Source organism: Somniosus microcephalus, chromosome 4 (assembly GCF_052327205.1).
Source record: "Somniosus microcephalus isolate GS21.2 chromosome 4, FLI_Smic_1.0, whole genome shotgun sequence".
Taxonomy (NCBI): Eukaryota; Metazoa; Chordata; class Chondrichthyes; order Squaliformes; family Somniosidae; genus Somniosus; species Somniosus microcephalus.
Window position 1 is genome coordinate 344,853,060 of NC_140990.1, and position 27,096 is coordinate 344,880,155.

The window sequence follows — 27,096 nt, forward strand, 5'->3', positions numbered from 1 at the left end:
TCTAAGAGGTACGCGGAGCGCCTTGAGCCGCGCCCCGTGTCCCTCTTGGGGCGCTGAGGCTGAATTTGCGGCGATCGCGGCACAAATTCCAGTGCCCAGGCGAACTTTGCACCACTTGGGCGCCTCAGGCCAATTTCTAAGCCTTAGTCTTTGACGTATTAAGTATAACCCTCTGCCCTTAGTTAGTTAATTAATCTAATAACTCGAGGCATGGCAGAGCAGCTCGGTCCCGTGGCGTGCACATCCTGTGCCATGTGGGAAGTCCTGGACGCTTCACGTAGCCTGGACGACCACATGTGTAGGAAGTGTCTGAGGAAGGTGGGACCTGTACAAGACGGATGGGGTACACCTCAACAGAGCCGGGACCAATATTCTCGCAGGGAGGTTTGCTGGTGCTGTTGCGGAAGGTTTAAACTAGATTGGCAGGGGATGGGCACCAGCATATGGGAGCAGAAAAGAGGAATAAGGTGCATAAAAGAGTGAGTGTGTTGGATAGTACTAGAGAAGAAAGTACTACTAGAGGCGGTAGTAATACCATATTAATAGAAACATAGAAGATAGGAGTGTGGTAAACCACGTTCACTATCGTATCACTGTTAGTAGTTAGCACTGTTCACCACTGTTCGTTATAACTGTATCACTGACCACTATTGTATCACGGTACGAGGTCGCCTCTTGCCACACTGCTATACCTGGGATGACCACTGCCGACTCCGCCTTGGCTCCACCCACCAGGCCAGGTATAAAGGTGAGCGACTGGCTGGTATTCCCCCTGCTTGGATCGGATCACCCACGAGAGTGGGCTCTGTTATTTAGTCAATAAAAACCTTTAGTCACCTTCGTAACTCTTCGCCTTTTATTGGAGGAATTGATAGGTATATCAATTTTATTGACTAAATTTAATGATGTCCGACAACGAGTCACAACCGGCGGAGGAGCCACCAGCGCAGCTCCCAGGAGCACAGCCACACCAGCCAGCTTGGCTGCGAGCCCTCAGACCGCCGTACCTGGACCTGAACCCACGAGCAGCAAACTCAGCCGCAGACTTTAAACACTGGCTGGTCTGCTTCGAATCATACCTGAGAGAATCCAGCGTCCCTCAGGCATCCAAACTAAGTGTCCTGCAGGCACAACTGAGCCCGAGAGTATACACTCTCATCGAGGACATGACTACCTACGAGACCGCCATCAACCTGCTGAAACCGAAGTACCGGACCCCGGTAAACTACATGTACGCTAGGCACCTCCTAAGATCACGGCCGCAACAGCCAGGAGAATCAGTAGCCGAATTCTCACAGGCGCTATATGCACTCGCCAGGAACTGTGACTTTAAATCGGTGTCGGCAGCCGAAAATACTGAAGATAATATCCGCGACGCATTCCTGAAAGGCCTACGGTCCGAGTACTCACGGCAAAGACTGCTGGAAGCTAAAGACCTCAGCATGGAAAAAGCTGAAGCCCCTCGAGCCTGCTCCGCCATTCAATGAGATCATGGCTGATCATCCAAATTCAGTACCCTGTCCCTGCTTTCTCCCCATATCCCTTGATCCCTTTAGCCTTAAGAAATATATCTAACTCCTTCTTGTATAAATTTAATGAATTGGCCTCTACTGCCTTCTGTGGTAGAGAATTCCACAGGTTCACCACTCTCTGGGTGAAGAAATTCCTCCTCATCTCTGTCCTAAATGACCTACCCCTTATCCTTAGACTGTGACCCCTGGTTCTTGACTCCCCCGCCATCGGGAACATCCTTCCTGCATCCAGTCTTGTTAGAATTTTATAAGTTTCAATGAGATCCCCTCTCATTCTTCTAAACTCCAGTGAGTACAAGCCCAATCGACCCAATCTCTCCTCATACGTCATTCCTGCCATCCCAGGTATCAGTCTGGTGAATCTTCGCTGCACTCCCTCCATGGCAAGAACATCCTTCCTCAGATAAGACGACCAAAACTGCACACAATACTCAAGGTGTGGTCTCACCAAGGCCCTGTACAACTGCAGCAAGACATCCTTGTTCCTGTACTCAAACCCTCTCGCTATGAAGGCCAACATACCATTTGCCTTCTTAACCGCCTGCTGCACCTGCATGCTTACCTTCAGCGACTGGTGCACAAGGACACCCAGGTCTCGTTTCACTTCCCCTTCTCCCAATCTATTGCAGTTCAGATAATAATCTGCCTTCCTGTTTTTGCCACCAAAGTGGATAACCTCGCATTTATCCACATTATACTGCATCTGCCATGCTTCTGCCCAATCACCCAACCTGTCCAAATCATACTGGAGTTTCTCGGCATCCTCCTCACAGCACACACGCCCACCCAGCTTTGTGTCCTCTGCAAACTTGGAGATATTACATCTAGTTCCCTTGTCCAGATCATTAATATATATTGTGAATAGCTGGTGTCCAAGGACCGATCCCTGCGGTACCCCACTAGTCACTGCCTGCCACTCGGAAAAAGACCCGTTTATTCCAACTCTTTGCTTTCTGTCTGCCAACCAGTTCTCTATCCAAGTCAATACCTTGCCCCCAATCCCATGTGCCTTAACTTTACACGCTAATCTCTTATGCGGGACCTTATCGAAAGCCTTCTGAAAGTCCAAATACACCACATCCACTGGTTCTCCCTTATCTATTCTACCAGTTACATCCTCAAAAAATTCCAGTAGATTAGTCAAGCACGATTTACCTTTTGTAAATCCATGTTGACCTTGCCCGATTCTGTCACTGTTTTCCAAGTGCTCTATTATTACATCTTTTATAATGGACTCCTGCATTTTCCCCACTACCGATGTCAGGCTTACCGGTCTATAATTCCCCGTTTTCTCTCTACCACCTTTTTTGAATAGCGGGGTAACATTAGCTACCCTCCAATCCATGGGAACTTTTCCAGAGTCTATAGAATTTTGGAAGATGACCAGCAATGCATCTACTATTTCTAGGGCCACTTCCTTAAGTACCCTAGGATGTAGATTATCAGGCCCTGGGGATTTATTGGCCTTCAATCCCGTCAATTTCCCTAACACCATTTCCCTACAGATACTGATTTCTTTCAGTTTCTCCCTCTCATTAGACCCTATGTTCCCCGTCATCTCTGGGAGGTTATTTGTGTCCTCCTTTGTGAAAACAGAACCGAAGTATGTATTTAATTGGTCTGCCATTTCTTTGTTCCCCATTATAAATTCCCCTGATTCTGACTGCAAGGGACCTATGCTTGACTTCAATCTTTTTCTCTTCACATATCTATTGAAGCTTTTACAGTTAGTTTTTATGTTCCCTGCAAGCTTACTCTCATACTCTATTTCCCCCCTCTTAATTAATCCCTTTGTCCTTCTTTGCTGAATCCTAAACTGCTCCCAATCCTCAGGTTTACTGCTTTTTCTGGCCAATTTATATGTCTTCTCCTTGGATCTTATGCTATCCCTAATTTCCCTTGTTAGCCACAGTTGAGTCACCTTTTTTGTTTTATTTTTATGCCAAACAGGGATGAACAAATTCTGTAGTTCATCCATGCAGTCTTTGAATGTTTGCCATTGCCTATCCACCATCTACCCTTTGAGTAACATTCCCCAATCCATCCTACCCAACTCGCACCTCATACCATCGTAGTTTCCTTTATTTAAATTCAGGACCCTAGTCTCCGAGTCAACTACTTCACTCTCCATCTTAATGAAGAATTCGATCATATTATGATCGCTCCGACCCAAGGGGCCTCGCACAACAAGATTGCTAATTAATCCTCTCTCATTACATAATACCCAGTCTAAGATGGCCTGATCTCTAGTTGGTTCCTCGACATATTGGTCCAGGAAACCATCTCGTATACACTCCAGGAATTCCTCCTCCACAGTATTGTTACTAATTTGGTTAGCCCAATCTATATGAAGATTAAAGTCACCCATGATAACTTATTGCACGCGTCTCTAATTTCCCGTTTAATGCCATCCCCAACCTCCGCATTACTATTTGGAGGTCTGTATAACACTCCCACCACTAATGTTTTCTGCCCCTTGGTATTTCTCAGTTCTACCCATACAGATTCCACATCATCAGAGCTAATGTCCTTCCTTTCAATTGTGTTAATCTCCTCTTTAACCAGCAATGCTACCCCACCTCCTTTTCCTTTCTGCCTATCTTTCCTGAATATTGAATACCCCTGGATGTTGAGTTCCCAGCCTTGGTCACCCTGGAGCCATGTTTCTGTAATCCCAATCATATCATATCCGTTTACATCTATTTGCGCAGCTAATTCATCCACCTTATTACGAATGCTCCTCGTATTAAGACACAAGGCCTTCAGGCTTGTTTTTTTAACACTCTTACACCTTTTAGAATTATTATTTACTGTGGCCATGTTTGATTTAAACCCTCGAGTTCTCTGACTGCCACCTTTGTTTTTCTCCTTCCTTTCTTTTGCTTCTATCTTTGTTTCCCTTTCCTCTGTCTCCCTGCTCAGGTTCCCAACCCCCTGCCATTTTAATTTAAACCCTCCCCCAGAGCACTAGCAAACACTCCCCCTAGGACATCGGTCCCGGTCCTGCCCAGGTGCAAACCGTCCATTTTGTACTGGTCCCACCTCCCCCAGAACCGGTTCCAATGTCCCAGGAATTTGAATCCCTCCCCCTTGCACCATTCCTCTAGCAATGTATTCATCTGAAATATCCTTCTATTTCTACTCTGACTAGCATGTGGCACTGGTAGCAATCCTGAGATTACTACCTTTGAGGTCCTATTTTTTAAATTTACCTCCTAACTCCCTATATTCAGCTTTTAGGACCTCATCCCGTTTTTTACCTATATTGTTGGTACCTATATGCACCACGACAACTGGCTGTTCACCCTCCCCTTTCAAAATGTTCTGCAGCCGTTCTGAGACATCCTTGACCCTTGCACCAGGGAGGCAACACACCATCCTGGAGTCTTGTTTGCGGCCGCAGAAACACCTGTCTATTCCCCTTACAAAAGAATCCCCTATTACTATAGTTTTCCCACTCTTTTTCCTCCTGTCCTGTGCAGCAGAACCACCCGTGCTGGGTGCTGCTGCTGCCTTCCTCTGATAAGCCATCTCCCTCACCAATATCCAAACGGTATATCTGTTTGAGAGGGGGATAGCCACAGGGGACCCCTGCACTACCTGCCTGCGCCTACTACTCTGCCTGGTGGTCACCCATTCTCTTCCTGCCTGTGCAGCCTTTACCTGCGGTGTGACCAACTCCCTAAACGTGTTATCCACGGCGTCCTCAGCATCGCGAATGCTCCAGTATGTATCCACTCGCAGCTCCAGCGCCGCAATGCGGTCTGTCAGTAGCTGGATACACTTCCCGCACACATGGTCGTCAGGGACACAGGAAGTGTCCCTGATTTCCCACATAGCACAGGAGGAGCATACCACAGGGCCGAGCTCTCCTGCCACGACTTACCCTTTAATTAATTCAAATTAAATTAAATCAAATCAATCCCACCAATTACACTACAATTAAATGATATACTTAAGGGCCCTGTTTTACTAGCAGTCCCCACTACACCACAGACACCCTATAAACTATATTAGATAGGAGCAGACGAAGACTACGACAAATTCAAAAATGGGTTTAAGAATGCATGAACATAAACGCACAAACTGTGGTGAATAAGGTTGGTGAGCTACAAGCACAATTAGCCGTGTGGCAATATGATGTTGTGGCAACAACGGAAACGTGGCTTCAAAACGGAGGACTGGGCACTTAATATTCAAGGGGACAAGGTGTTCAGAAAAGTTGGGAAGGAAAAAAGGGAGGTGGGGTGGCAGTGCTGATTAAGGAAGACGTAGTGTTGGAAAGGGAGGATGTTCTTGATGAGACAAGGACAGAATCCATTTGGTTAGAGTTGAGGAGCAAAAAGGGTATGATCACGCTATTGGGGGTATTCTATAGGCCTCCAAATAGTGAGGGGGAGGTAGAGGAGCAAATCTGCAGGGAAATCACAGAGATATGCAAGAGCTTTAGAGTGGTGACATTGGGGGATTTTAATTACCCAAATATCAATTGGGAAAATGCTAGGATAAATGGAAAGGAAGGGGAGGAATTTCTGAAATGTGTTCAGGAGAATTTCCTTGACCAGTATGTTCTTGGCCCAACCAGGAAGGAGACATTGCTGGATCTGGTGCTGGGGAATGAGGTGGGCCAGGTCGACCAAGTGTCTGTGGGAGAACACTTGGGTATAAGTGATCATCGTATCATAAGATTTAGATTAGCTATGGAGAGGAGCAAGGAACAATCTAGAGTGGAACTTCTAAACTGGAATAGGGCTAACTTCAATGGGATGCAAAAGGATCTAGCCAGGGTAAAATGGAACCAAAGACTGACAGGAAAAACTGTAACAGAACAATGGGTGATCTTTAAGGAGGAGATGTTCCAAGTACAGGCCAGGTACATTCCAACAAGAGGGAAGGGTAAGGGAACCAAAGCAAGGGCTCCTTGGATGACGAGGGAGATAGAGAAGATGATGAAACAAAAAAGAGGGTGTATGATGCATGTCAGGTGAATTCTTCAGGGGAGAACCAGACCAAATACAGTAAGTTGAGAGGGAAAGTGAAGATGAAAATAAGATTGGCAAAGAGAGAATACGAGAGTAGAATGGCGGTTAACATAAAAGGGAACCCAAAAATCTTCTACCGGCATGTAAACAGTAAGCGGGTAGGAAGAGGCGGGGTGGGGCCTATTAGAGACAACGGTGGTGATATATGCTTAGGGGCGCAGGGCAAGAGTAGAATACTCAATGAGTACTTTGTATCGGTGTTTACTAAGGAGGTGGATGCTGACAAAATATCAGTAGAAATGGAAAAGGTAGAAACATAGAAGATAGGAGCAGGAGTAGGCCATTCGGCCCTTCGAGCCTGCTCCGCCATTCAATGAGATCATGGCTGATCATCCAAATTCAGTACCCTGTCCCTGCCTTCTCCCCATATCCCTTGATCCCTTTAGCCTCAAGAAATATATCCAACTCTTTCTTGAATATATTTAATGAACTGGCCTCCACCACCCTCTGTGGCAGAGAATTCCACAGGTTCACCACTCTCTGGGTGAAGAAGTTCCTCCTCATTTCAGTCCTAAATGGCTTACCCCTTATCCTTAGACTATGACCCCTGGTTCTGGACTCCCCAGCCATCCGAAACATCCTTCCTGCATCTAGTCTGTCCAGACCTGACAGAATTTTATAGGTTTCGATGAGATCCCTTCTCAATCTTCTAAACTCCAGTGAGTATAAGCCCAATCGACCCAATCTCTCCTCATACGTCATTCCTGCCATCCCAGGTATCAGCCTGGTGAATCTTCGCTACACTCCCTCCATGGCAAGAACGTCCTTCCTCAGGTAAGGTGACCAAAACTGCACACAATACTCAAGGTGCGGTCTCACCAAGGCTCTGTACAACTGTAGCAAGACATCCTTGTTCCTGTACTCGAACCCTCTTGCTACGAAGGCCAGCATACCATTTGCCTTCTTAACCGCCTGCTGCACCTGCATGCTTACCTTCAGCAATTGGTGCACAATAACACCCAGGTCTCTTTGCACTTCCCTTTCTCCCAATCTATTGCCATTCAAATAATAATCTGCCTTCCTGTTTTGGAATGGGGGTGAAAATTGATAGACAGGATGTACTAGAAAGGCTGGGTATGCTTAGAGTGGATAAGTCGCCTGGTCCAGATGGGTTGCATCCCAGGTTGCTAAGGGAATCGGGGGAGGAGATAGCGGAAGGGCTTGCCAAAATTTTCCAATCTTCCCTAGATGCGGGGAGAGGTGCCAGAGGATTGAAAAGTAGCAAATGTGACACCATTGTTCAAGAAAGGGTGTAAGGACAATCCTAGTTACTGCAGGTCGGTCAGTTTAACATCAGTGGTGGGTAAAGTTTTAGAAACAATAATCAATGAAAAAAATTAACGTGCACTTGGAGAGGTTTAAGCTAATTAAGGAGAGCCAACACGGATTTGTAAAAGACAGATCATGTTTGGCTAATCTAATTGAATTTTTTGATGAAGTAACATAGAGGATTGATGAAGGGAATGCAATGGATGTTGTCTACATGGATTTTAGGAAGGCGTTTGACAAAGCACCACATAGAAGGCTGGTTAACAAAATTGAGGCTCATGGAATAGGTGGGTCATTGGTAGCTTGGATAAGGAATTGGCTTAAGGACAGAAAACAGCGTGTTGTGGTAAATGGCTGTTTCTCAGACTGGAGGATGGTAGATAGTGGTGTTCCCCAAGGGTCAGTGCTGGGGCCACTGCTTTTTTTGATATATATAAACGATCTGGATATTGGAATACAAAGTAGAATTTCTAAATTTGCCAATGACACCGTCTTGGGGGTGTGGGAAACAGTGAGGATGATACCAATCGACTGCAACAGGACATAGAAAGGCCAGCAGAATGGGCAGACAAGTGGCAGATGGAATTTAATAGAGAAGTGTGAGGTGATGCATTTTGGCATTGGAGAGGGTGCAGAGGAGATTCACCAGGATGTTACCTGGGCTGGAGCGCTTCAGCTATGAAGAGAGACTGGACAGGCTGGGGTTGTTTTTAGAGCAAAGAAGGCTGAGGGGGGGATCTGATTGATGTGTACAAAATTATGAGGGGCATAGATAGGGTAGATAGAAAAGGAACTTTTCCCCTTAGTAGAGGGGTCAATAACCAGGGGGCATAGTTTCAAGGTAAGGGGCAGGAGGTTTAGAGGGGATTTGAGGAAAAACTTTTTCACCCAGTGGGGAGAAGGCAGGGGCAGGGTACTGAATTTGGATGATCAGCCATGCTCTCATTGAATAGCGGCGCAAGCTCGAGGGGCCAAATGGCCTACTCCTATCTTCTATGTTTCTATGTTTCACCCAGAGGGTGGTTGGAATCTGGAACTCACTGCCTGAAAGGGTGGTAGAGGTAGGAACCCTCACAACATTCAAAACATTTAGTTGAGCACTTGAAACGCCATAGCATACAAGGCTACGGACCAAGTGCTGGAAAATGGGATTAGAATAGACAGGGCTTGATGGCCGGCGCGGACATGATGTGCCGAAGGGCCTCTTTCTGTGTTGTATAACTATGAACAGGGAGAGGCAATATACACTTAATGGCACAGTTTTAAAGAGTGTGCAGGGACAGAGGAACCACGGAGTTAATGTGCATAGGTCCCTGGAGGTGGCAGGACATATTGAGACTGGTTAGCAAAGCATATGGGATCTTGGGCTTCATAAATAGAGGTATTGAGTACAAAAGTAGAGAAGTTATGCTGAACCTTTATAAAGCGCTGGTTAGGCCACAACTGGAGTATTGCATCCAGTTCTGGTCACCACACTTTAGGGAGGATGTGAAGGCCCTTGAGAGGGTGCAGAGGAGATTTACCAGAATGGTTCCAGGGATGGGGGGTTTTAGCTACAAGGACAGGTTGGAGAAGCTGGATTTGTTTTCATTAGAGCAAAGGAGGTTGAGGTGTGATTTGATAGAGGTGTACAAGATTATGACGGGTTGGATAGGCTAGACGGGGAAAGGCTGTTCCCACTAGTTGATGGTACAAGGACTAGGGGACACAGATTTAAGGTTTTGGGCAAGAGATACAGGGGGGATGTGAGGAAAAACTTTTATACGCAGCGAGTGTTGAGGACCTGGATTTGCTGCTGAAGGAAGTGGTAACACTCGGGGAAAAATTCAGTTGTTTGCGCCTCCCGTTAGCGCCTTGAGGGCGCCAATTGGGGCGCAAAGCAACAAGCGCCCGGGCGCGGCGATGTTTGTGCCGCTCGCAAAATTAACTAGACATTTTGCGGCGGCGCTAAACACGACCGGCACAAACTCCTGCGCCGGCAGATCGTGAAGTCAGTCGAGTGCGCAACGTCCTGTTAGTGCCCCGGACCGGATATTGAGTGGCGCCCCCTGCCTTACCGCCTGTCGCTAGCAACGACAGGTTGAGGAGAGCGTTTTGCAGTCGGGAAGGGACTGGGGGGGCGCTATTTAAAGGCGACCGCTTCCTGCCTTTTTTTGTCGGTGACATTTTTGCACCACGCATTCTGAGAGAGAGAGACTTCTGGAGAGATTCAACGCTGTGTGAAGGAGTTTTGAGTACTGAGCAGCACTTTGCAGGTTGATTTTGATTTGCCCTTCCTTGCTTCGCCAGCACTCTGAGGTAGCGCCTCACTCCTCGGCGTTTGTGCCTTAAGACAGGCGTGACGCGCCTGATTTAGCGCTCCAATCACCTCCAGGGGTGATAAAAGCCAAGTTTGCTGTCGGAGGCGATAATTAGTGCCAGGTGCTGAACTTTGCGCACGGCCGATAAAAGCGCCCCAAATGGGGTGATACCGAATTTTTCACCCTCAATGTTTTAAAGGGGTGACTGGATAGGCACTCGAGGGAAATAAACTTGCAGGGCTACGGGGATAGAGCAGAGGAATGGGACTGACTGGACTACTCTACAGAGAGCAGGCACGGGCTTGATGGGCTGAATGGCCTCCTTCTGTGCCACTATGACTCTGAAAATACTTTCTTCCAGCTGTATGTCCCCTAGAATAAAACCTCTGTACTGCAGGACAAGGATAACCAGACATGAGTACACAGGACAGTAGGGGCGGCATTTGGGATTGATACAGGGCTATAGGGAGAGAGCGGGGCAGTGGGATTAGTTTGGGGGTTGATACAGGACTATGGGGAGAGTGAGAGGCAGTGGGATTAGTTTGGGATTGATACAGGGCTATGGAGAGAGCGGGGCAGTGGGATTAGTTTGGGGGTTGATACAGGACTATGGGGAGAGTGAGAGGCAGTGGGATTAGTTTGGGATTGATACAGGGCTATGGAGAGAGCGGGGCAGTGGGATTAGTTGGAGATTTATACAGGGCTATGGGGAGAGAGCGGGGTAGTGGGATTGATACAGGGTTATGGCGAGAGAGTGGGGCAGTGGGATTAGTTTGGGATTGATACAAGGTTATGGTGAGAGCGGGGCAGTGGGATTAGTTTGGGGATTGATACAGGGCTATGGTGAGAGAGCGGAGCAGTGGGATTAGTTTGGGATTGATACAGGGCTATGGGGAGAGAGCGGGGCAGTGGGATTAGTTGGGGATTTATACAGGGCTATGGGGAAAGAGCAGAGCAGTGGGATTCGTTTGGGATTGATACAGGGCTATAGGGAAAGAGCGGGGTAGTGGGAATGGCTTGAGATTGATATAGCAAAATGCTAGCAGACATTATGTAAACTGCTTTTGGAGATAATATGAAGTAAATTTGCAAGGAGAAGTGAAGTTAGAGGCTGGGAGTAAGAGATTGAAGAGATGAGAGAGAATGGATGAAGTTGTGGCAGGGGTGGGTGAGATACCAGCAGTGATGTTACTGGAGTCTGGAGCAGGGGCAGGCGGATTAGATAGCTGCACACTGGTCACACATCATAAGCTGTCTGATTAAAGTTTAAGAGATTCTGATCTTGAGAAACAATCTGCTCCACAATTATTGTGGGAGATTCACCCTCTCTTTCTCTCTACCCCCCTCCCTCTGTCGCTCCAGCCCCCCTCACTCCCTCCCTCTCTCCTTCCCTCCAGCCCCCTATCTCTGTCCATCTGTCTCTCCAGCCCTCCCTCTCGCCAACTCCTCGTTTCCCACTGCCCCTCCTCCCACGATCTGACTCTCTCCAGCCCTCCCTCTCTCGCCCCCTCCCTTCCTCCAGCCCTTTTTCAGTTTCTTTCTCTCTCTACCTCCAGCCCTTCCCCACTCTCCAGCTCCCTCTCCAACTCTCCCTTAGGGGAGCAGACAGGCGTTTCTGCGGCTGCAGACCTCACTCCAGGATGGTATGTTGCAGGGTCAAGGGTGTCACTGAGCAGCTGCAAAACACTGAGTGGGGAGGGTGAGTAGCCTGAGGTCGTGGTCCACATCGGTACCAATGGATGAGATCCTGCAGGAAGATTTCAGGGAGCTAGGAAAGAGATTAGAAAGCAGGACCTCAAAGGTCGTAATCTCCAGATTACTCCCTGTGCCACGCGCAAGTGAGTATAGAAATAGGAGAATAGAGCAGATGAATGAGTGGCTGGAGACATGGTGCAGGAGGGAAGGCTTCAGATTCGTGGGACATTGGGACCAGTTCGGAGGAGGTGGGACCTGTACAGGCCAGACAGGTTACAACTCAATATCCTCACGGGGAGGTTTGAAACTAATTTGGCAGGGGGATGGGCACCAGAATGTAACATTAGAAAGGGGAAATAAAATGCTCAAAGGATTGGGAGAGGCAGAGAACACTACAGTAAGAAATAGTAAGGTATTAGGTGGGGTCAAACTAAGAGAATACAGGATGGTCTAAGATGGGTTTACAGTGCATGTATGTGAACGCACGAAGCGTAGTAAACAAGGTCAGTGAGCCGCAGGCACAAATAGCCACATGGGAATATGATGTTGAGGCAATAACTGAGACCTGGCTCAAAAAGGGGCAGGATTGGGTATTAAATATCCCTGGTTATAACGTGTTCAGGAAAGGAAGGGAAGATAAGAGGTGGTGTGGCAGTATTGGTCAAGGAGAATGTTACAGTGCTGGAGAGGGAGGATGTCCTGGAGGGGTCAAGGACAGAATCTAATTGGTTAGAGTTAAGAAATAATAGAGGTGCCATTACACTACTAGGTGTATTCTATAGACCAGCAACTAGTGGGAAAGATACGGAGGAGCAAATTTGCAGAGAAATTACAGAGAGGTGCAAGAACTATATAGAGTAGTGACAATGGGGGACTTCAACTATCCTAATATAGACTGGGATAGTAATCGTGTTAAGGGCAGAGAGGGGGAAGAACTATAGAGTAGTGATAATGGGGGACTTCAACAATCCTAATATAGACTGGGATAGTAATAGTGTAAAGGGCAGAGAGGGGGAAGAACTATCGAGCAGTGATAATGGGGGACTTCAACAATCCGAATATAGACTGGGATAGTAATAGTGTAAAGGGCAGAGAGCTGCAAGAATTATAGAGCAGTGATACTGGGGAACTTCAACTATCCTAAATAAAAACAGAAAATGCTGGAACTACTCAGCAGGCCAGGCAGCATCTGTGGAGAGAGAAACAAAGTTAACGTTTCAGGTCAATGACCCTTCGTCAGAACATCTGCTGTTTTTATTTCAGATTTCCAGCATCCGCTGTATTTTGTTTCAACAATCCTAATATAGACTGGGATTGTAATAGTGTAAAGGGCAGAGAAGGTGAAGAATTTCTGAAGTGTGTTCAGGAGAACTTTCTTGATCAGTATGTTTCCGGCCCAACGAGCGAAGATGCATTGCTGGATCTGGTTCTGGGGAATGAGGCAGATCAAGTGGAGCAAGTGTCAGTAGGGGAACATTTAGGGAACAGTGATCATAGTATCATAATCAAGGGGCTATAGGGAGGGGGCAACTTAAAACAATCACTAAAGAAAAAGTACTTGGTAAAATAATGGACCTGATGGCCTTCATCCTAGGGTCTTAAAAGAAGTGGCCGCAGAGATAGTGGATGCATTGGTTGCAATCTACCAAAATTCCCTGGATTCTGGAGAAGTCCCAGCGGATTGGAAAACCGCAAATGTAACGCCCCTATTTAAGAAGGGAGGGAGACAGAAAGCAGGAAACTATAGGCCAGTTAGCCTAACATCTGTCATTGGGAAAATGCTGGAGTCCATTATTAAGGAAGTGATAGCAGGACATTTAGAAAATCATAATACAGTCAAGCAGAGTCAGCATGGTTTTATGTAGGGAAATCATGTTTGACAAATCTGCTGGAGTTCTTAGAGGATGTAACGAGCAGGGTGGATAAAGGGGAACCAGTGGATGTGGTGTATTTGGATTTCCAGAAGGCATTCGATAAGGTGCCACATAAAAGGTTACTGCACAAGATAAGAGCTCATGGTGTTGGGGGTAATATATTAGCATGGATAGAGAATTGGCTAAATAACAGAAAGCAGAGAGTCGGGATAAATGGGTCATTTTCTGGTTGGCAAACTGTAACTAGTGGGGTGCCACAGGGATCAGTGCTGGGGCCTCAACTATTTACAATCTATATTAATGACTTGGCTGAAGGGACCGAGTGTAATGTAGCCAAGTTTGCGGATGATACAAAGATAGGTGGGAAAGCAAGTTGTGAAGAGGACACAAAGAATCTGCAAAGGGATAGAGACAGGCTAAGTGAGTGGGCAAACATTTGGCAGATGGAGTGTAATGTGGGAAAGTGTGAGGTTATCCACTTTGGTAAGAAAAATAAAGTAAATTATTTAAATGGAGATTACAAAATGCTGCAGTACAGAGGGCCCTGGGGGTCCTTGTGCATGAAACACAAAAAGTTAGCATGCAAGTACAGCAAGTAATCAAGAAGGCAAATGGAATGTTGGCCTTTATTGGAAGGGGGCTGGAGTATAAAAGCAGGGAAGTCCTGCTACAACTGTACAGGGTATTGGTGAGACCACACCTTGAGTACTGCGTACAGTTTTGGTCTCCTTATTTAAGGAAGGATATACTTGCATTGGAGGCAGTTCAGAGAAGGTTCACGAGGTTGATTCCAGAGATGAAGGGCTTGTCTTATGAAGAAAGGTTGAGCAGGTTGGGCCTATACTCATTGGAATTTAGAAAAATGAGAGGTGATCTTATTGAAACATATAAAGATACTGAGGGGCTGAGGGGGCTCGACAGGGTAGATGCAGAGATGAGGTTTCCCCTCGTGGGGAAATCTAGAACTCGGGGGCATAGTTTCAGAATAAAGGGTCGCTCATTTAAAGCGGAGATGAGGAGGAGTTTCTTCTCTCAGAGGGTCGTAAATCTGTGGAATTCTCTGCCCCAGAGAGCGGTGGAGGCTGGGTCATTGAATATATTTAAGGTGGAGATAGACAGATTTTTGAACGATAAGGGAGTCGAGGGTTATGGGGAGCGGGCAGGGAAGTGGAGCTGAGCCCAAGATCAGATCAGCCATGGTCTCATTAAATGGCGGAGCAGGCTCGAGGGGCCAAATGGCCGACTCCTGCTCCTACTTCTTATGTTCTCATAAGGTTTAGATTAGCTATGGAAAAGGACAGAGAGCAATCTAGAGTAAGAATGATTAACTGGGGGAAAGCCAATTTCAGTGGGATGAGAACGGATTTGGCAGGGGTAAACGGTAGCGTAGTGGTAAAGTCACTGGGCTAGTAATCCAGAGGCCTGAACTAATGATCCAGAGACGTGAGTTCAAATCCCATCACAGCAGCTGGGGAATTTAAATTTAGTTAATTGAATAAATCTGGAATTAAAAAGCTAGCATCAGTAATGGTGACCATGAAACTATCGATTGTCGAAAAAACCCATCTGGTTCAGGGAAGGAAATCTACCGTCCTTACCCGGTCTGGCCTATATGGGACTCCAGACCCACAGCAATGTGGTTGACTCTTAACTGCCCTCTGAAATGGCCCAGCAAGTCACTCAGTTGTAAAAAAAGGCTACGAAACACAATAAGAATGAAACCGGACGGACCACCCAGCACCGACCTCGGCACCGGCTACAACAACGGCACACCCAGCCCACTCAACCCGGCAAAGTCCTCTTCACCAACATCTGGGGACTTGTGCCAAAATTGGGAGAGCTGTCCCACAGACTAGTCAAGCAACAGCCTGACATAGTCATACTCACAGAATCATACCTTTCAGCCAATGTCCCAAATGTCACCATCCCTGGGTATGTCCTGTCCCACCGGCAGGACAGACCCACCAGGGATGGTATACAGTTGGGAAGGCGTGGTCCTGGGAGTCCTCAACATTGACTCCAGACCCCATGAAGTCTCATGGCTTCATAGAATCATAGAAAGTTACAGCACGGAAGGAGGCCATTTTGATCCATCGTGTCCACGCCGGCCAACAAAGAGCTATCCAGCCTAATCCCACTTCCCAGCTCTTGGTCCGTAGCCCTGCAGGTTACAGCATCCCAAGTGCACATCCAAGTACTTTTTAAATGTGGTTCGGGTTCCTGCCTCTACCACCCTTTCAGGCAGTGAGTTCCAGACCCCCACAACCCTCTGGGTGAAGAAATTTCCCCTCAAATCCCCTCTAAACCTTCCACCAATTACTTCAAATCTGTGCCCCCTGGTTTTTGACCCCTCTGCTAAGGGAAACAGGTCCTTTCTATCCACTTTATCTGGGCCCCTCATAATTTTATACACCTCAATAAGGTCTCCCCTCAGCCTCCTCTGTTCCAAGGAAAACAGACCCAGCCTATCCAGCCTTTCCTCATAGCTAAGATTCTCTACTCCCGGCAACATCCTTGTAAATCTCCTTTGCACCCTCTCTAGTGCAATCCCATCTTTCCTATAATGTGGTGACCAGAACTGCACGCAGTACTCTAGCTGAGGCCTAACTAATGTTTTATACAGTTGAAGCAGAACTCTTCTAAGCATGGGCTGATCACCACCTACCGCCCTCCCTCAGCTGATGAATCAGTACTCCTCCATGTTGAACACCACTTGGAAGAATGTACTCTGGGTGAGGGACTTCAATGTCCATCACCAAGAGTGGCTCGGTAGCACCACTACTGACCGAGCTGGCCGAGTCCTGAAGGACATAACTGCCAGTCTGGGCCTGCGACAGGTGGTGAGAGAACCAACGCGAGGGGAAGAACCTACTTGAACTCGTCCTCACCAATCTACCAGTCGCAGATGCATCTGTCCACGACAGTATTGGTAGCAGAGACCACCGCACAGTCATTGTGGAGACGAAGTTCCATCTTCACACTGAGGACACCCTCCATCGTGTTGTGTGGCACTACCACCGTGCTAAATGGGATAGATTCAGAACAGATCAAGCAGCTCAAAACTGGGCATCCATGAGGCGTTGTGGGCCATCAGCAGCAGCAGAATTGTATTCCACCACAATCTGTAACCTCGTGCACTGGAGAGGTGCCATCAGTGCAGCCTCCGCAACATCCTACAAATCCATTGGTAGGATAGGCGCACCAACGTCGGTGTTCTCGCTCAGGCCAACATCCCCAGCATCGAAGCTTTGACCACGCTCGATCACCTCCGATGGATGGGTCACATTGTCCGCATGCCCGATACGAGACTCCAAAACAAGCGCTCTACTCGGAGCTCCGACATGGCAAGAGAGCCCCAGGTGGGCAGAGGAAATGCTTCAAGGACACCCTCAAAGCCTCCTTGAAAAAGTGCAACATCCCCACCGACATCTGGGAATCCCTGGCCCAAGACCGCACGAAGCGGAGGAGAAGCATCCAGGAAGGCCGCGAACACCTCGAGTCTCTTCGCCGGGAGCAAGCGGAAGCCAAGCGCAAGTCAACCCAAGCACCCCACCCACCCGCCCCTTCACCCACCATCTGCCCCATCTGTGACAGAGACTGTAGGTCCCGCACTGGACTCATCAGTCACTTGAGAACTCATTTTTAATGTGGAAGCAAGTCATCCTCGGTTCCGAGGGACTGCGTAAGAAGAAGTAACCTCGTGGCCCGGCATATCCCTCACTCTACCATTACCATCAAGCCAGGGGACCAACCCTGGTTCAAGGAGTGTAGAAGAGCATGCCAGGAGCAGCACCAGGCATACCTAAAAATGAGGTGCCAACCTGGGGAAGCCGCAACACAGGACTACATGCATGCTAAAAAGCAGAAGCAGCATGCTATAGACAGGGCTAAGCCATCCCACAATCAATAGATCAGATCAAAGTTCTGCAGTCCTGCCACATTGTGGTAAACCACTGTTTGTATTCCACTGTGTACATGCCTCGGCTGACTCCTCCCACAAGTCCTAGTATAAAGGTGACTGCTCCCCAGCCCTTTGTATTTCTGGACCGGTCGACCACTCGAGGCAGACCTTCATTCTTTTGTTAATAAAAGCCTTTAGTTACTCTCTTAACTCTCAGTCTTTTATGAGTAATTGATAGCGCATCAATTTTATTAACAAAATTTTTATAATGGAGAAGATCCTCACACCAGCATGCCTGGACTTAGATCATCGGGAGGCGGACTCATCCACCAAGTTTACTCACTGGCTTAAGTGTTTCGAAAAATTCCTGACCGCCTCCGCAGCAATCAAATCGGACGAGGACAAACTGGATGTCCTGACCTCCAAAGTGAACCACCGAGTGTACTCGGTCATCCAAGACGCGACCTCATACGCGGACGCTATCAAGCTCCTCAAGGACCAGTACACGCGCCCAGTGAACGAAGTGTACGCCAGGCACCTTCTGGGGAGTCGTAAACAACAACCTGGGGAATCGACCGTGGAATACCTTCAGGCACTGTCTGTGCTTGGCCGGGCCTGTGGTTGTAAGGATGTAAAGGCCGCCGTGTACACAGAGGAACTTATCCGGGACGCTTTTGTAGCGGGCCACAGATCCAATTACACCCGACAGCGACTGTTGGAGCAGAGTGACCTCGACCTCAACAAGGCCTCTGAACTCGCACTATCATGGGATGCAGCCTACCGGGGCATGGATGCCTACTCCTCTGCACCGTGGACGCCACGGGGAATGACAGCCTGGGACACGGTAGGACCGCCTCATAGTGCCGTGCCACCCCAGCAACGGCCCAACTACCGCAGCAGTGTCCCAAGGCCAGACAGCAGTGCCCCAAGGCCAGAAATGCTACTTCTGTGGCCAGGCAAAACACCCCAGAGCGCGCTGCCCGGCGAAAAACGCGATCTGCTCGGGCTGCGGGAAGAAGGGACACTACGCTAACGTCTGCAGGGCCAAAGCCACCCCGAACCCCAGCAGCGCCGCGTGTGGGCCATGCGGGCCGCCATCTTGGGCCTCCCCGGCCATGTGCGAACCACCGGTACAGCAGCCATTTTGGACGCCTCCAGCCACATGGGGATCATGGACGCCGCCATCTTGGATGACAGCCGGAACGCAGCAGGCCCCCAACACCGCCTCATCTGATACCCGCAGCGACACACCGACCCCTACGCTGGCATCCGTTACACTGGACCAAGCGAGACCGCACCAGCTGGCCAGTTCCATAATGGACATTAAGGTAAATGGCCACGATACAATCTGCCTTTTTGACTCTGGGAGCACGGAGAGCTTCATCCACCCCGACACGGTGCGGCGTTGCTCTCTCCCAGTCCTGCCTGCGAACCAGCGGATTTCTATGCCCTCCGAGTCCCAGTCGGCAGACACTGCGTAGTGACACTCGTAGTAGACGGGACCGTGTACGATCATTTTAAACTTCTGGTCCTGCCCGACCTCTGCGCTGCCGTCCTGCTGGGGTTAGATTTTCAGTGCCACCTTAAAAAAGTGTTACGATGGCGTACGGTGGACCCCTACCCCCACTCACAGTCCACAGCCAGCAGCTCCCAAATTGCCCGCCGCACACCAGGTGCAACCTCTCCACACTCAGAGTCACCCCCCACTGTTTGCTAACCTCACCCCCGACTGTAAGCCCACCGCCACAAAGAGCAGGCGATACAGTGCCGGGGACAGGGTTTTCATTAAAACCGAAGTGGAGCGGCTCCTGAAAGAAGGGATTATTGAGGGCAGCACCAGCCCCTGGCGAGCCCAGGTTGTGGTCGTTAAGACTGGCGAGAAGCAGCGCCTGGTCATCGACTACAGCCAGACAATAAATCGCTACACCCTGCTGGACGCCTACCCACTCCCCCGCATAGCTGATATGGTCAACCAGATCGCGCAGTACCGCGTCTTCTCGACCATTGACCTGAAATCAGCGTACCACCATAAGAACATAAGAAATAGGAGCAGGAGTAGGCCAATTGGCCCCTCGAGCCTGCTCCACCATTCAATAAGATCATGGCTGATCTGATCCTAACCTCAAATCTTCTATCACTCTGCATCCACCCGAACCCATGTGTAACATATCAAAGTTTGCAGATGATACAAAGATGGGAGGGAAAGTAGTGAGTGAGGAGGACATAAAAAACCTGCAAAGTGACATAGACAGGCTAAGTAAGTGGGCAGAGATTTGGCAGATGGAATACAATACTGGAAAGTGTGAGGTTATGCACTTTGGCAGGAAAAATCATAGAGCAAGTTATTATCTTAATGGCAAGAAACTGGAAAGTACTGTAGTACAAAGGGATCTGGGGGTCCTGGTGCACGAAACTCAAAAAGTTAGTATGCAGGTGCAGCAAGTGATTAAGAAGGCCAATGGAATGTTGGCTTTTATTGCTAGGGGGTTGGAATATAAAAACAGGGAGGTATTGCTGCAGTTGTACAAGGTATTGGTGAGGCCGCACCTGGAATACTGCATACAGTTTTGGTGTCCATACTTAAGAAAAGACATACTTGCTCTCGAGTCAGTACAAAGAAGGTTCACTCGGTTAATCCCGGGGATGAGGGGGTGGTCATATGAGGAGAGGTTGAGTAGATTGGGACTCTACTCATTGGAGTTCAGAAGAATGAGAGGCGATCTTATTGAAACATATAAGATTGTGAAGGGGCTTGATCGGGTGGATGCGGTGAGGATGTTCCCAATGATGGGTGAAACTAGAACTAGGGGGCATAATCTTAAAATAAGGGGCTGCTCTTTCAAAACTGAGATGAGGAGAAACTTCTTCACTCAGAGGGTGGTAGGTTTGTGGAATTTGCTGCCCCAGAAAGCTGTGGAAGCTACATCATTAAATAAATTTAAAACAGAAATAGATAGTTTCCTAGAAGTAAAGGGAATTAAGGGTTACGGGGAGCGGGCAGGAAATTGGACATGAGTCTAGGTTCGGAATGGTCATGGCCCTGTGGGTAGTGGAGTGGGCCCAGGGGCCGTGTAGCCTGGTTCTGCTCCTACTGTGTTCTAATTCTGTTAGATTTCAGGAGATGGTTTTATTCCTGTTCCTGGCTGGGGTGGAGATCGCCTTTACAGAAGGTAAGTACTGTAGAAAATATAGGGACAGAGTGATCTCCTGGACGAGTTTCGATCGCCTAGATGGGTCGGAGAGGAATTTCCCAGATTTTTTCTCCCAAATTGGCCATTGGGTTTTTTAACTGGTTTTTCGCCTCTCCCGGGAGATCACATGGGTTCGGGTGGGATGGAGAGTGATCGAAGATTTGAGGTTAGGATCAGATCAGCCATGATCTTATTGAATGGCGGAGCAGGCTCGAGGGGCCGATTGGCCTACTCCTGCTCCTATTTCTTATGTTCTTATATGTTCTTATCTACAAGGCACAAGTAAGCAGTGTGATGGAATCCTCTCCACTTGCCTGGATGAGTGCGCGGGCTCGACGAGCCAAATGGCCTTCTTTCGTGCTGTAACCATTCTATGTTTCTCACTCCCCAGCCCCCTTCTCCTCCCCCCTCTCTCCAGCCCCTCCCTTCTCCCAAGCCCCCTCGCTCCAGACCCCCTCCCGCCCTCTCCGTACTACAAATGTAAGGTGAAGACTTACCAAAATTCCTACTTGGGATGGTTTTAAAGACTGAAATCAGCTCTGCATTGAAACCAATCTCCACTCGGAATCGATCCTCTGTGTGCTTCACACACCTGCCCCTGGAATTACTCCACCAGTTTGTGACTGAGCTCCCAGGGGAGCTGGGACAGCTCTTCCCCGATCGGCAGTGGGCGCTCCCGAGAATCACACGCTTCACCCCAGCCTGAGGCTCCTGCTCCGATCTGTAAAATGCTGACACATTCGTTCTTTCAGTTGTAAAGAGTGGAAAGCCCTCGATATTGGAGTCAGTTTGTGCTGGACTGATACTGTGCTGAGTTTCCCCATCGCCCAGAGTATCCTGGGCTTGAGAAGCGGTGTCACTAACAGCGGCCTTTTGCTGACCCGTGCTCACAGGTGATCTCACCTCTGCCGCAGATTCACTCTGCTGCGCCAGTCCAAGCTGACTGGGAGTCGGAGGGAACCGCGAGCCATCCTGGCGATCGGAAGGAGCTGCAGAGTTCAGCGGAACGAGTACTTGCTGCCGCAGTAGCGCTAACCTCTCCGCTCGCCTGACCAGTGCCTTCTGACGATTCTCTTCAATCTTCCGCTTCTGATCCTCAGTCAGACCCGTCGACATTCTCCCTCGTTCCTTCAAACTGCCGGTATCGGGAATGCCAAGTCAAGGCATGGCACCACAACCATCTCGGAATAACACCTTTAACAAATATTTTTAAATCACAGAGAACAGGAATGATTAGTTAGTAAGAAGTTGAACATCAGGTAACACGCTCAGCCTCGTTAGAGGTTGCGGGTTCAAGTTCCAACCCAATCCAGGGAGAGCGATCGAACCCGGGAAACACAGGCTAGTCCTGCCTTCACATCCCAGGGACAGAAAATACTACAATCTCACCCGGGAAACACAGGCTAGTCCTGTCTTCACATCCCAGGGACAGAAAATACTACAATCTCACCCGGGAAACACAGGCTAGTCCTGCCTTCACATCCCAGGGACAGAAAATACTACAATCTCACCCGGGAAACACAGGCTAGTCCTGCCTTCACATCCCAGGGACAGAAAATACTACAATCTCACCCGGGAAACACAGGCTAGTCCTGCCTTCACATCCCAGGGACAGAAACACAGGCTAGTCCTGCCTTCACATCCCAGGGACAGAAAATACTACAATCTCACCCGGGAAACACAGGCTAGTCCTGCCTTCACATCCCAGGGACAGAAAATACTACAATCTAACCCGGGAAACACAGGCTAGTCCTGCCTTCACATCCCAGGGACAGAAAATACTACACTCTCTAACTAAAGATCAAATTACCAAGTATTGAAATCAAGAGAAATCAAAAGTACTCAGTCAGATACAGAGTAAAGCTCCCTCTACACTGTCCCATCAAACACTCTCGGGGCAGGTACAGCCCGGGTTAGATACAGAGTAAAGCTCCCTCTACACTGTCCCATCAAACACTCCCAGGGCAGGTACAGCACGGGTTAGATACAGAGTAAAGCTCCCTCTACACTGTCCCATCAAACACTCCCAGGGCAGGTACAGCACGGGTTAGATACAGAGTAAAGCTCCCTCTACACTGTCCCCATCAAACACTCCCAGGGCAGGTACAGCACGGGTTAGATACAGAGTCATAGAGTCATAGTCATAGAGTTATACAGCACAGAAAGAGGCCCTTCAGCCCATCGTGTCTGCGCCGCCCATCCCTCCCTGTCCAATCTAATCCCATTTTCCAGCATTTGGTCCATAGCCTTGTATGCAATGGCATTTCAAGTGCTCATCCAAATGCTTCTTGAATGTTGTGAGGGTTCCTGCCTCCACCACCCTTTCAGGCAGTGAGTTCCAGATTCCAACCACCCTCTGGGTGGAAAAAGTTCCTCCTCAAATCCCCTCTAAGCCTCCTGCCCCTTACCTTGAATCTATGCCCCCTTGTTATTGAGCCCCCTACTAAGGGGAAAAGTTCCACTTTATCTACCCCCCTCATCATTTTGTACACCTCAATCAGGTCCCCCCTCAGTCTTCTTTGCTCCAAGGAAAACAACCCCAGCCTGTTTAGTCTTTCTTCATAGCTGAGGCGCTCCATCCCAGGTAACATCCTGGTGAATCTTCTCTGCACCCTCTCCAAAGCAATCACATCCTTCCTATAGTGAGGCGACCAGAACTGCACACAGTATTCCAGCTGTGGCCTCACCAGCGTTTTGTACAGCTCCATCATAACCTCCCTGCTCTTATATTCTATGCCTCGGCTAATGAAGGCAAGTATCCCATATGCCTTTTTAACCACCTTATCTACCTGCTCCGCTGCCTTCAGGGATCTATGTACATGTACACCAAGGTCCCTCTGACCCTCTGTACTTCCTAGGGTCCTACCACTCATTGTGTATTCCCTTGCCTTATTTGTCCGTCCAAAATGCATCACCTCGCACTTTTCAGGGTTAAATTCCATTTGCCACTTTTCCGCCCATCTGACCAACCCGTTTATATCGTCCTGTAGCCTGAGGCTTTCCTCCTCGCAATTTACCACCCCACCAATTTTCGTGTCATCTGCGAACTTACTGATCATACCTTTTACATTCTCATCCAAATCATTTATGCAGATCACAAACAGCAAGGGACCCAGCACCGATCCCTGAGGTACCCCACTAGACACAGGCTTCCAGTCACAAAAGCAACCTTCGACCATCACCCTCTGCCTCCTGCCACTCAGCCAGTTTAGGATCCAACGCGCCAAGGCACCCTGGATCCCATGGGCTCTTACCTTCTTGACCAGTCTCCTATGCGGGACTTTGTCAAAAGCTTTACTGAAGTCCATGTATACCACATCCACAGCATTTTCCCTCATCCACACACCGAGTCACCCCCTCGAAAAATTCAATCAGATTGGTCAGACATGATTTACCCTTGACAAAGCCATGCTGACTATCCCCGATTAATCCTTGCCTCTCCAAGTGGAGACTAATTTTGTCCCTCAGAATTTTATCCAATAATTTCCCTACCACAGATGTTAGGCTCACTGGCCTGTAATTCCCTGGTTTATCCCTGCTACCCTTCTTGAATAATGGTACTACGTTAGCGGTTCTCCAGTCCTCTGGTACATCCCCTGTGGCCAGAGAGGTTCTGAAAATTTGTGTCAGAGCCCCTGCAATCTCCTCCTTTGCCTCACACAACAGCCTGGGATACATCTCGTCCGGGCCTGGGGATTTATCCACTTTTTGGCCTGCTAAAACCGCTATGCTCGGTGCTAATATGTTCAAGTATGTCACAGTCCCCTTGCCCGATTTCTACGTCTATATCGTCTTTCTCCATAGTGAACACAGATGCAAAAAATTCATTTAAAACCCCGCCTACATCATCTGGCTCTACACACAGATTGCCACTTTGGTCCCTAATGGGCCCTACCCTTTCCCTGGTTATCCTCTTGCCCTTAATATACTTATAAAACATCTTAGGATTTTCCTTTATTTTGCTCGCCAGTGTTATTTCATGGCCCCTCCTCGCCCTCCTAATTTCTTTTTTAAGTATGCCCCTGCACTGTTTATACTCCTCCAGGGCTTCCTCCGTCTTTAGTAACTGCCAAAAGCCCCCCTTTTTTTCCTAAAGCTCCCTCTACACTGTCCCATCAAACACTCCCAGGGCGGATACAGCACGGGTTAGATACAGAGTAAAGCTCCATCTACAGTGTCCCATCAAACACTCCCAGGGCAGGTACAGCACGGGTTAGATACAGAGTAAAGCTCCCTCTACACTGTCCCATCAAACACTCCCAGGGCAGGTACAGCACGGGTTAGATACAGAGTAAAGCTCCCTCTACACTGTCCCATCAAACACTCCCAGGGCAGGTACAGCACGGGTTAGATACAGAGTAAAGCCAACTCTACACTGTCCCATCAAACACTCCCAGGGCAGGTACAGGGGGTTAGATACAGAGTAAAGCTCCCTCTACACTGTCCCATCAAACACTCCCAGGGCAGGTACAGCACGGGGTTAGATACAGAGTAAAGCTCCCTCTACACTGTCCCATCAAACACTCCCAGGGCAGGTACAGCACGGGTTAGAAACAGAGTAAAGCTCCCTCTACACTGTCCCATCAAACACTCCCAGGGCAGGTACAGCACGGGTTAGATACAGAGTAAAGCTCCCTCTGCACGGTCCCATCAAACACTCCCAGGGCAGGTACAGCACGGGTTAGATACAGAGCAAAGCCAACTGTACACTGTCCCATCAAACACTCCCAGGGCAGGTACAGCACGGGTTAGATACAGAGTAAAGATCCCTCTACACTGTCCCATCAAACACTCCCAGGGCAGGTACAGCACGGGGTTAGATACAGAGTAAAGCTCCCTCTACGCTGTCCCATCAAACACTCCCAGGGCAGGTACAGCACGGGTTAGATAGAGAGTAAATCTCCCTCTACACTGTCCCATCAAACACTCCCAGGGCAGGTACAGCACAGGTTAGATACAGAGTAAAGCTCCCTCTACACTGTCCCATCAAACACTCCCAGGGCAGGTACAGCACGGGTTAGATACAGAGTAAAGCTCCCTCTACACTGTCCCATCAAACACTCCCAGGGCAGGTACAGCACGGGTTAGATACAGAGTAAAGCTCCCTCTACACTGTCCCATCAAACACTCCCAGGGCAGGTACAGCACGGGTTAGATACAGAGTAAAGCTCCCTCTACACTGTCCCATCAAACACTCCCAGGGCAGGTACAGCACGGGGTTAGATACAGAGTAAAGCTCCCTCTACACTGTCCCATCAAACACTCCCAGGGCAGGTACAGCACGGGTTAGATACAGAGTAAAGCTCCCTCTACACTGTCCCATCAAACACTCCCAGGGCAGGTACAGCACGGGGTTAGATACAGAGTAAAGCTCCCTCTACGCTGTCCCATCAAACACTCCCAGGGCAGGTACAGCACGGGGTTAGATACAGAGTAAAGCTCCCTCTACGCTGTCCCATCAAACACTCCCAGGGCAGGTACAGCACGGGGTTAGATACAGAGTAAAGCTCCCTCTACACTGTCCCATCAAACACTCCCAGGACAGGTATAGCACGGGGTTAGATACAGAGTAAAGCTCCCTCTACACTGTCCCATCAAACACTCCCAGGGCAAGTACAGCACGGGTTAGATACAGAGTAAAGCTCCCTCTACACTGTCCCGTCAAACACTCTTTCCCGCCCCTCTGGTGTTGAGCAGCAAAACTCACGGAGTGCTCGCAGCAAGACGACCTCTTAGTACTCGAAACCCAGGCTCTCTCCTCCCGCAGGCCGCAGTGGGCGGGCACAGGAAGGAACCGGTAACTGTGATTGACAAATCTGTAGAGCCAATCAAAGCAGGCGGTAGTGCGCTCTCGGATCACGTGATGCGTGTCTTGCGTACATTAAAGGAACAGAGTCTGAATTAAAGGGACAGAGCCTGTATTAAAGGAACAGAGTCTGAATTAAAGGGACAGAGCCTGTATTAAAGGAACAGAGTCTGAATTAAAGGAACAGAGCCTGTATTAAAGGAACAGAGTCTGAATTAAAGGAACAGAGCCTGTATTAAAGGAACAGAGTCTGAATTAAAGGGACAGAGCCTGTATTAAAGGAACAGAGTCTGAATTAAAGGAACAGAGCCTGTATTAAAGGAACAGAGCCTGTATTAAAGGAACAGAGTCTGAATTAAAGGAACAGAGTCTGTATTAAAGGAACAGAGTCTGAATTAAAGGAACAGAGCCTGTATTAAAGGAACAGAGTCTGAATTAAAGGAAGAGTCTGAATTAAAGGAACAGAGCCTGTATTAAAGGAACAGA

The 27,096-nt window shown here is 48.6% G+C and overlaps 1 protein-coding gene across 1 annotated transcript in view; it reads right to left on the minus strand.

Annotated features, from left to right (window-relative positions):
- LOC147120737 (SNF2 related chromatin remodeling annealing helicase 1-like) overlaps window positions 1–26,618 on the minus strand; it is a 107,865-nt gene extending 81,247 nt beyond the window's left edge. Inside the window, exons 1-2 of the mRNA XM_085986970.1 lie at window positions 26,512–26,618; window positions 21,302–21,998 (exon numbers count right to left, since the gene is read on the minus strand). Of these exons, the coding sequence (XP_085843096.1) occupies window positions 21,302–21,920 (619 nt within the window). The 5' untranslated portion in view covers window positions 21,921–21,998; window positions 26,512–26,618. The remainder of the gene's footprint in view (window positions 1–21,301; window positions 21,999–26,511) is intronic.
- Window positions 26,619–27,096: the final 478 nt, after the last annotated feature.